A 9,985-nucleotide genomic window follows, 5' to 3' on the forward strand; every position below is an offset into this window, starting at 1 on the left:
GAGTTTATGGTTGGAAATCTTTTCCAGGCCAACCCCTGCCATGCCTCTGTTGCACCGGGGCACTCTCCTGGCCACTTCTGACCAGAGACTTGCCCGGCCCAAAGCGCAGCTTGGCCGTGCCAGGGTGCCAAGTGACAGCCCCCCCCAAGTATAGGGGCTTGAATTAGGAACTGTTTTTTGGGATGAGATTGATTGGAAATCCTTTTTGGGCCACCCCACACCATGACTCTGTGGCACCGGGGGCCTCTCCTGGACGTATCTGGACAGGGTCTTGCCCAGCCCAGAGCACGGTTTGTTCGTGCCAGGCTGCCAATTGACAGCCCCTCCCCCATGCCCACTGTACTAAATAGATGGGCTCAAATAAGGAACTGGTTTTGAGGCTGAGATTACAGGATTAGAGATGGAAATGCTTCTTGGGCCACCCCACACCATGAGTCTATGGCACTGCGGGACTCACCTGGACATCTCTGACCAGAGTCTTGCCCAGCCCAAAGTGCAGTTTGGCAAGTCTCTGGCCAGAAATGTCCGGGAGAGTCCCCAGGTGGTACACAGGCATGGGATGGGGTGGGGTGGCCCAAAAAAGATTTCCAACCAGAAACCCAGCCAAAACCGGTTGCTTATTTGAGCCCATATACTTACTTCAGTGGGCATGTGGGGACTGTCAGCTGGCAGCCTGACATGCACAAACTGCACTTTGGACCGGGCAAGACCTGGGGCAGAGATGTCCAGGAGAGTCCCACGGTGCCACAGAGGTATGCTGTGGGGTGGCCCAAACAGGATTTTTAGCCATAATCCCAGCCCAAAAAACAGTTCCTTATTCGAGCCATTATACTTAGTACAGTGGGCATGGGGGCTGTCAGTTGGCAGTCTGGCACGGCCAAACCATGCTTTGGGCTGGGCAGGACTGTGGTCAGGGGTCTTTGGGACAGCCCCCAAGTAGCATCAACAGGAAGTTTGGGGTGGCCCAAGAAATATTTTGCCCCATAATCCCATCTAAATCTGACCTTCATTTAGGGCTCTGTTCTTGATACAGGATATTATTTTACATATTAATTAGTACATATACACAGCTAATGAAATTCTCTCTCATTAGGATGTGCAATTCATTAATAACAAGCTTTTACTGCGTCTAGATTAACTTTGAAAAATGAACTGGGAACTGGGAATAAGGAACTGGGAATAAGCAACCAACTTCAGCCTCATGGGGTTAGGGGGAACAGACTCATCTGCACCACTGGCAGCATCGCCACAGTTCTAGCCTTTCCTGCCTGTACTACGGCAGCAACCATCCCACGCAACTGTGCTACGCATGGTGCCACGTCCCATCAGGCACAGCTGCAGAAAAGGACTTGCAGAACACATTTTCCCAACACCAGAGCCAAGATAATAACAGAGCGGAAGCAGCTATCAAGACTGCCAAGAAACTACTAAAAATGCATCAGTGTTACAGAGCCCCCTGGTTAGCTTCACTGGGCTGGAGAAAACCCCCCAGAAAGGCTGGGCAGAAGTCCAGCGTGGCATCCTGTCACTCCGCACACAGGTCATTGCCTCAACTTTTGAATCCAGCAGTAGTGGAAAAAGTGACAGAAGAAACAAAACAGCAGTGACAGCAAGCTAAGTCTAATGAGAGGTATCGAGATGCTTCCTGTGCTTCAGAAATAATGGGCACCAAGAATACAACCAGCACCCTGGAGACCAAGCCAAGAGGCAGGGCCAGGCCTCGTATCCAAAGGGTAGCATCAAGGTCAGAAACAGCAGGAGGGAAAAGACAACTTGGTCAGGAACAGCCCTTTCCTAAGACCAGCCAAGGAACGACTTTCCCCAGAGTCTTCCCACAGGGGAACAGCATTGCCCAGTCACGGGCCAGGGTCCTGCAGCGCTAGCTATGGTGCCCACGCGGATTCTGTGCAACTGCTACAGAAGAAGTGAACAACGACTGCAATGTGTTCACCCAGTAATGACCCCCATCAAGGGGCAAAGAGGATGCCACAAAATCTCCCTACATAACGCTAAAAGAAAATACCACCCGATCCCGATAGAACAGGTGCAAATAAAACCCAGCGAGTGGCAGAGCTGTGGAGATGCCACATTTCAAAGAGTCCACAGATACTTGAAACTATTCAGTTCTAGCACTGTAAGAGAAATTTGTTACACGTGTTCTTGTCGCCACCATTGTATTCTGCAGATGGATGTATACAGATATGTCTATGGTTTAATAGGAAACGTTAATGCCATTCATAGCAACTGACAAAGTACGTTACGACCTACAAAAGCTCATGCTTCTCTGAACCAGTTAGTCTCTAAGGTGCCACTCTGCCCTACCTTCTGTCAGTTCACTCTGAAAGGAGACCTCTGTTACAATGAGAACACGTGCTGCACTCTTCCTGAGCTCACGGGCTTGCTCAACATGATGTCATTATATAACTGCAAACAGCTTTCTCAGTGAAGCTTTTAATACCTTGTCCTAGGCTGTGGCACCTGGAGGAGGGGGCATTTGAATGCTTCCTTGGCATTACACGGGGCTGCAGGAGCCCCAGCAACTCATGGGCGAGGTGCTCCTCATGCTCCACTCCCTGAGGCAACTGAGCCTTCCTGAGGAATCTTCTGTCCCATGCAAGAACCAAGTGGGTCTGGCTCTGATCGGGTTACAGGATTTAGAAGGGATCATAAACTACGTAATCCAAAGGGGTTTAAGAGGGAGAGCTCTCAAATAGGTTTGTTCGCAGTCTCTTGCTAGTTTTTCTTTTGCTGCAAGCTCCATTGATGTCCATCTTGATTTGAAAGGGAGGCAACTCTTGCCCATGGGTCTGTCCCATGGGTGTGGGCTTCCACCTCTCCCACATCAAGTAAACTTCCCCACTTGTACCTTCCCAGAGGGTTTCCTGCTTGCTACAGGAAGCCTGCAGAGACTGTGCTGCTGTTCATGTGGTTCTCACCATGAATGAAGTCTTAATATTGCTTCTCTGTTTTGATCAGGAAGTTTCCTGGCTCTGTCAAGTGACTGCACAGAAGCAAAGCGGCTTTGCCTGGAAGACTCTGTCTGTAATACCACCTACCAGACCCTGGAAAACTGCTCGAGTGCCAAGACTCATCCCATCTCCCTGGACCATGATGCCAGGGCAAAGTGCCTGGATGCTGAGCTGGCCATCAGAAGCAGCCCTCTACTGCGCTGCAAGTGTCGCCGGCGCATGAGGAGACAGGAGCACTGTCTGCGCATCTACTGGACTGTTCACTCCAGCCTGATGCATGGTGAGATGGAATCACTTCACCTAAAAATAATGGGAACCTATGTCATGGGAATAAATGCCCACCAAGGGAGAGGGGATGGTTTCCTGGGAACACTGCCACAGAGCACTCAACTCTGGAGGCAGTCACTGGAGAATCTCACCAGACATCCAGAGAAAAGTAAGTTATTAGTGATTTACAAGGAATATGTTAAAGAAATCAATACACAGAACAAGAAAGCCTAAGCACAGATTGCATCTTTTAAAACTGCAAAGAAATATGCTCACAATATATTCATGAGCCAGTTCAGGGGCTGAACCCTCAGATACTGCATTTTCTGTTGCCTTGTGTAAGGAAGGAGGGTCTAATACCAGTGAATCAAGGGATTAATTGAACAGAGAAAACAGTCTCTCCCTAAACCTGCTGTCTGCCTTCTGTAGAGTGTTTCCTGAAGGCTCCCCTATCCCCACTGCTGCCTTGCTGCCTGCAGTGCATCCATCCTCACAAATGCTGAGACCAGGAAGGAGCAAATGAGAACTTGGAATACATCTTGCCCACGTGGAAGTCGGTGAATGACTCCTGCATCTCTGCTGCAGAGTAACACCCAAGCAAGGTCCTTAGCTCCTGGCCCTTGGTTTGCTCCTAGATCTAGAGCAGGGTGTTTTTGAATTAACTACGGCCCTGTGGCTGCAGTTAGATGGGTGCATAGATGTCTCTCCGAAAGGCTAAACTGGTCATAGAGCACTTCTCCCAACACTCCTGCATGTGTTTCTTGCCTCATCTAGGGTATATGAATATGGAGACTTCTCCCTACAAGGATCCAGCCAATAAAGAACCCAAGAAGATGGACTACAACAGGCTGGCAGCTCTGGTTTCAGGTAGGGACCAAAACAGGCACATTATATAACACTACCCTTCCCCGCTTTTTTTCATTCACTTTCCAGAGGAAGACTATTAAATGAAAAAAAATTCTAGGGGAACACCCCTTTGCCAGCTGGTCAGAGGAACATTGGTGCTGGAGGGCCCGGTATAGACAAACGGAGCTTGGGGACAGCAGGTGAAAGGGCGATACGAATCCCTAGATGCCTCTGTGTGAAGAAAGGCATCCAGCAAAGGAAAGAGATCAGGAAAGATTTGGAGGGAAAGAGTCAAAAGGACTGACCGCATCAGGGAAGGCCTAACAATCTTGATTGGTAAATAATCCAGATTATTTGAAGTAGCAAGATACAATAAATATTGTCATTTCTCTCTATTATTTCCTATATTTTCCTTTACTCCAATCAGTAACCTCAAGGAGTTAGCTACAGCTAACAAGGGGTTTATTTTCCAATGGACAACTTCCACTTATTCCAAGAAAAATTATTCCGCTTAGAACTGTTCTGGATATTTGATGTTTCACATGCATCCATTTCTTTAACTAAAGCAACTCAACTAACTTAAAAAGGTTTACTACTAGTCAAGTCCCTATATAAGTTACTCCCTGTCCTGGTCTTCCATTATGACTCTCTCAGTGCTGCTTTCTAGTTTATAATCTTAACTAAGAATGATTAAGAATATTTACAGCCAGGGAGATGATTTAAAACCCAAGGAACGTCTGTGGAACTTGCATCTTCTGCAGAAAACCTCAGAACACAGGTGGCGCCGGGCAAGTGCCTGCCTGCTGCTGTCCTTGAAAGGTGCATGTAAGGGGTCCCTTGAATGTGTCCCTTGGCAAGCCAGCCCTCTCCCAGTTCTCAGGAGCTGCAGGAGACCTTATATCCCTTTCCACTTCACCTGGAACCTCTTCTGCAATTTGCTTTATTCTGCCTGTGTTTCTGTTGGCTTTACAGACTCAAATCTAGCAGGGGACAACACAAATCACTGCCTGAAAGCAACTCACATCTGCAGCATGAATAAGAAGTGCGTCCGATGGCGTACCGCATATGCTTCCATCTGCACCAGGGGGGCGGAGGCTGGGGAGACCTGTAACCGGCTCATGTGCCACAAAGGGCTGCGACATTTCTTTGAGAAGGTCCACGAGGATTTCACCAAGAGGCTGCTGTTCTGCCCCTGTGAAAATGAGGTCTGTGGGGAGCGACGCCGGAAAGCCATTGTCCCAGAGTGCTCCTTTCAGGAGAGCATCAAACCCAACTGCCTCTCTCTCTGGCATGCCTGTGTCCAAGACAATATTTGCAAGTAGGTCTGGCACCAAGCAGCATGAGCGCAGTGAGCAAAGCAGCCCTGATGCTGACACTCTTCTACTTCCTTCCACAGATCCCGACTGGCTGATTTCCAACACAACTGCCAGCCTGCAGACGCGTCCCCAGATGGCTGCCCTCAGCACACCCATGCTGCATGCCTGCAGGCTTACCTGGGGATGATTGGTAAGTGGTGCCCACAGGGGTACATTGGGAGGGGCATGTCCTCCGGTGTACTGGGGACACGGTGCACCTGCATGTGTGCGGCGCAGAGCTGATGAGCGGGCAGACGCTTTAGCAGCATTTCCCGCCCTGCCCCCTTGGCGGTAGGAACAGAAATGCAGAGGTCCCTGTCCCTTTGCCCTTCCCAGGCATCATGTATCTCAGTGTATGTAAGCACTAATGGCATCTCTTGGGGATTTGGGACAGGTACCCACATGACACCAAACTACATCAGTAACTCTAGTGTGGCCATTTCGCTGTGGTGTACGTGTGAGAGCAGTGGCAACCAGAAGGAGGAGTGTGACCAGATACTCGGCATGTTCATCAGCAACAAATGCCTCAGTAAGTGTCATGTAGGATGTCGGCCACGGTGGAGGTTCAGCCTTAGCAAGTTAAACCCTGTATGGCTCCTTTTAAGGTCTAAGGCACAGCCCCTGCGTGCAGCTTTGACCTGCCTCTTCTACACTGCAGTATCCCTTCTAGTCCCTGCCACGATCCCCACTTTGTCTGCTCTCAGGTGTTTCTGTATCTTCTGCCACAATGGGCTCATCTTGGAAGTGTTCCCCGTCAAGCCTTCTCTCATCACACCAGTCCCTTCCCCGAGACTTGCTTCTGCTTTCTTAACTGTATAAAGTGCAAGGGCAGAAAAGGTGAAGAGAGGAAGGCTGGGATCATGGCATATCCAAACTCACCACCACTATCTTGTTCTTCTCTCCTTTCTCCCTGCCCTTTCATCTGACATTTGTTCACTGATAGGGCAAGTGCTTCTAATTATCTGAGAGAAAATGTAAATATTTCTGAGTGCTCAAAAATAAATAGTAATAGTTTGACTCTCCACTGCCTGGCCATCTCTGTGTGACTGGTCTCAGGAGCACAGTGACAGCTTCTAAATCCTGCTGCCTGAAGCTATGTAAAATCCAACTGTGAGCAATGCCTGTGTCCTGGACCTCCATCCTTTATCCGTCTCTGGCAACTTGGCAATGGACTGTATTAAAATGTAAATATTTTATGATTGTAAAAGCTTTCAAAGGACATCAAATAAAGAAACAACATCACTATATGAATGTTTCATATTAATGCCGTTTTAAACGGTATTCAGTACAATACAGAAAAATCTTTCACACCCTGCAGTGCAGATACATATCTATCTACCTAGATATATCTTCTAATCCTACCTCACCTCAGGAAGAAGGCAGTGGAGGACCTACCCGCAGCAGCCCCAGGCACCAGTGTGGGAGTGTCCCTTGTAGTCTGTTGCGTGTGCCTTTACCTAGGTAAACTCCCGAGTAATATGCTGTTGTGTATGGTACCCTCCAAAGCACTGATGTGCACCCATCCAGGCACTTTCGTGCACTTCCCATACACAGTATATTCCAAGATAAACGTGCAAGAAAAATCTATTGGATTCCCATTTGTCTTCTGCTTGCAGAAAACACAATCCAGTCCCAGATGCATCTGAATCACACAACTCAGGAGGGGCAGGCAGAACTGTCTTACACACCTTCTCAAAGCATCCAGGGGAGAAGCACTAGCACTTCACTTGCTTCAGGAATGATCCAGGTATGATTTCATTTTGCCACCTTCAACAGCAGTACAAGAAATGGCTTAGAGGAAGTAAGTAGCATTTGAGAAATCTGGCATTTTGAAACATGAAGCTTAGGGCACTTGAAGGAGGGAGGCAGGCATGTACATAGAAAGGCCTGAGAAGACAACTCTCACCCCACCCCCTCCCACGGCTGCTCCTTCCCAGAGGGGAGCAGAGGTGAAGAGCATCATTTCTGTGGCTGTGGCAGGTCTCGGGAACATCAGTTCTCTACTCAGTCAGGGACCTGGTGTCCCTACTCAGAGCTGGAGACCCTGAAGGAGCCAGGGGTCAGAGCGAGATAGGTCTCGGTTGAATTAATTTCTTGTGTTTCTTTCCTAGGAGATGAAGGTGAAGACCAATGAAGACATCTCTGAACACAGCAGCTTGCCCAGGGCCTCCTCTGTGTATTCTGGAGCCCGGCTTTCCTGGCCCTGCCCAGTTTTGCTGCTGCTGCCGCTGCTGCTCAGCCCACGCTAGCCTGACAAACTGTGACCGCCCCACCCTGCGATTATTCTCACTCTGCACCCTGACATTTTCATACTCGCTCACCCTGGGGGACTGAGGAGCTCCAGAGAAGAGGGATGCAGTCTCAGCCCACAACAGGATGCACTGCAAGCCCCCCGCTCGCCCTTACATCCTGCTCCAGGACTGATCCTCCTGCAGCTAGAGCTGCAGGGGCCTGCTCTCCAGCACCATCACCATCACCTCTCCTCGCCATTAGCACTGCCAGGAAAAGCAGCCAGTCAGGAGACACGGGGGCACTTCGCAAAACTTCTGGATGTTGCTAGAACGTGCAGCGTGTTTGCTTTCTGACTGAAGAGGAAGGAGAGGCGCCTGCAGGAACCTGTCACACTTGCTTTGGCAACAGCACCTCTCCTTTAAAGCAGAAAGCAGCAAGTGGGTCCCCCAAGGACAAAGATCCCTCACTCCTGGGCTCCTGAGAATACAGCACAGCAAACCCACACACACGTCTTCTGTAAATACTGGCTCTGGGCTGCTTCCAGGCTCATCTGAGCACTCTTCAAACCTATTCTGTTAAACACATAGCAGCATGTTCCAGAGCGAGAGCAAGGAAGCTGGATTCCAGCTTCTGCTCTGACCCCCGTTCAGCCACACCTCCTTTCCACTGCTACTGCTAGACAGAGATTTAGCCTCCTGTGGTCAGGTTATACGTCTGTTCTTTGTCCCAGTGTATTAAGCTTTGTCCTGCATCCCACCACCCCGCCTGGCCAGGCCATGCTTCCCTGTGAATGCTAGGAAGGAAGCATCCAGGCTTGCTGAGTTTTTGCTGATCTGCCGTGCAAAGACCTCAGACGGCTGGAATGAGCTGGTGTCCCTTCACATGCCCAATCTCCCTTGCACTGACTCCCTTCTCTTTGCCAGGCTCCATTTCATGAACTATTTATTCTGGATGTAAACATGTGCACTATGTAACTACTCTTCTGTTGTGCTGCAGTGGCCTGTTAAAATGTGATGTTAAAGTGAATATTGATTTGAGTGCAGGTTAATAGTCCGCAATCAATTGTGTGTAAGAGCTGCCTTATCAGCCAGTTTATGTTTTCAGGAGAGCTGGCAACCCAATTCAGAGCGGCTCCTCTGCACACACGTGTGCAGTGGGAATGATGCAATGAAGCTGAGCAAATATGCTCACGGAGTGGATGTAGGCCTGCCTACATTCCCCGTGCTCCATTCCTCCTGGCCTCCGGGTGGGGGCTGACTTCATTCCTGTGTTGCAGGTAGGGTGGCCATCGTAGAGGACAGTCCAGTTGTCCTCTGTCCTCTAGTGATACGAAACCCGATGCCTTCGTGTCCAAAAAATAGAGGACATAAAGGCGTTGGGTTCCGTATCAATACAGGGCAGAGGACAGAGCAGCAGAAAACCGGAATGTCCTCTACGATGGCCACCCTGGCTGTAGGTCCTGGAGACACTTGTCAGACGCCTCATTACTAGAGCAGCCTCCATCGCTGCACAAACCAGTTCTATGTCCCAGCTACACCTCTGAACAGTCTTCAAGTAGCTGCAATGCTCCCACTTGAATCCTAATATTCTCTGCGCTCTACCCGTTGGAGAAGGAGTTTTGGCCTCTGCTGCACAGAGCAAGCGCACCCGTGCAGGTGTACTTACTGGTCATTTCCAGTTACAGGAAGGTGGCAGCCACCCCCATTGTTGAAAAAGGGATGTGGAGCGTAATGCGTACCTTCGTGTTCTGGGATTGCTTGGATCAGGATGGACCATTCCACTTGCTGCCCCTGTCCGATGAAGACAGAGTCCGTGGTATAGGACCTAAGGGCTCCATTTGTCCACCCTGATGTGGAGGAGCTGGCTATTCTCTGGAGCTGTGCAAAGCTCCCTCATAGCGTAGCAGGAGAAGCCGTCTCCAAAGCTTATTTTGGAGAAAAGTTATTATTTATAACTTTAGTTGTGGGACAATGGGGGAGCAGTTCTTCCTAATTCCTGCACCACGATACCCAGCAAAAGAGTAGAGTGAGAGGCTGGTCGGCATTTACACATTTCTCCCCAAGCATTGTGTGCCTTCTTGCCCAGCCCCTGTGGCAGCCAACTGCCCTCTGCAGTGCAATACATGGCCTAGGGAAGCTGTGGACTCTCCATCGCTGGAGGTGTTCAAGAAGAAGCTGGAGAGCCACTGGCTGGGGATAATCTAGGCACAGCTGTGCCCGTTTTCTACCACAGATATTTCCCATGCTTCTGGGCTTTGCCGGTTGCTCGCACCCCATCCTCCCCTTGTTCTGTGTGTCAGAGTGTTTTTAAGCCTCC

The 9,985-nt window shown here is 49.7% G+C and overlaps 1 protein-coding gene across 1 annotated transcript; it reads left to right on the forward strand.

Moving 5' to 3' along the window:
• The first annotated feature begins 430 nt into the window (after positions 1-430).
• GFRA3 (GDNF family receptor alpha 3) lies at positions 431-8,054 on the forward strand. The gene is made up of 8 exons (XM_014525667.2): positions 431-503; positions 2,977-3,249; positions 4,011-4,103; positions 5,055-5,400; positions 5,479-5,588; positions 5,832-5,966; positions 7,054-7,184; positions 7,549-8,054. The coding sequence occupies exons 1-8, from the start codon at positions 431-433 to the stop codon at positions 7,684-7,686; spliced, it is 1,299 nt and encodes a 432-aa protein (XP_014381153.2). The 3' UTR covers positions 7,687-8,054.
• The last annotated feature ends 1,931 nt before the right edge of the window (positions 8,055-9,985 follow it).

Source organism: Alligator sinensis, unplaced genomic scaffold (assembly GCF_000455745.1).
Source record: "Alligator sinensis unplaced genomic scaffold, ASM45574v1 scaffold1170_1, whole genome shotgun sequence".
Taxonomy (NCBI): domain Eukaryota; kingdom Metazoa; phylum Chordata; order Crocodylia; family Alligatoridae; genus Alligator; species Alligator sinensis.

What these genes read in the sequence shown, in the direction of transcription:
- GFRA3 (XM_014525667.2), top strand. Translation starts at nt 431, where the DNA reads ATGAGTCTATGGCACTGCGGGACTCACCTGGACATCTCTGACCAGAGT. An exon ending in CCAGCCCAAAGTGCAGTTTG is followed by an intron (nt 504 to 2,976) that starts GCAAGTCTCTGG and finishes TGTTTTGATCAG; the next exon opens with GAAGTTTCCTGGCTCTGTCA. An exon ending in GGCTTACCTGGGGATGATTG is followed by an intron (nt 5,589 to 5,831) that starts GTAAGTGGTGCC and finishes GATTTGGGACAG; the next exon opens with GTACCCACATGACACCAAAC.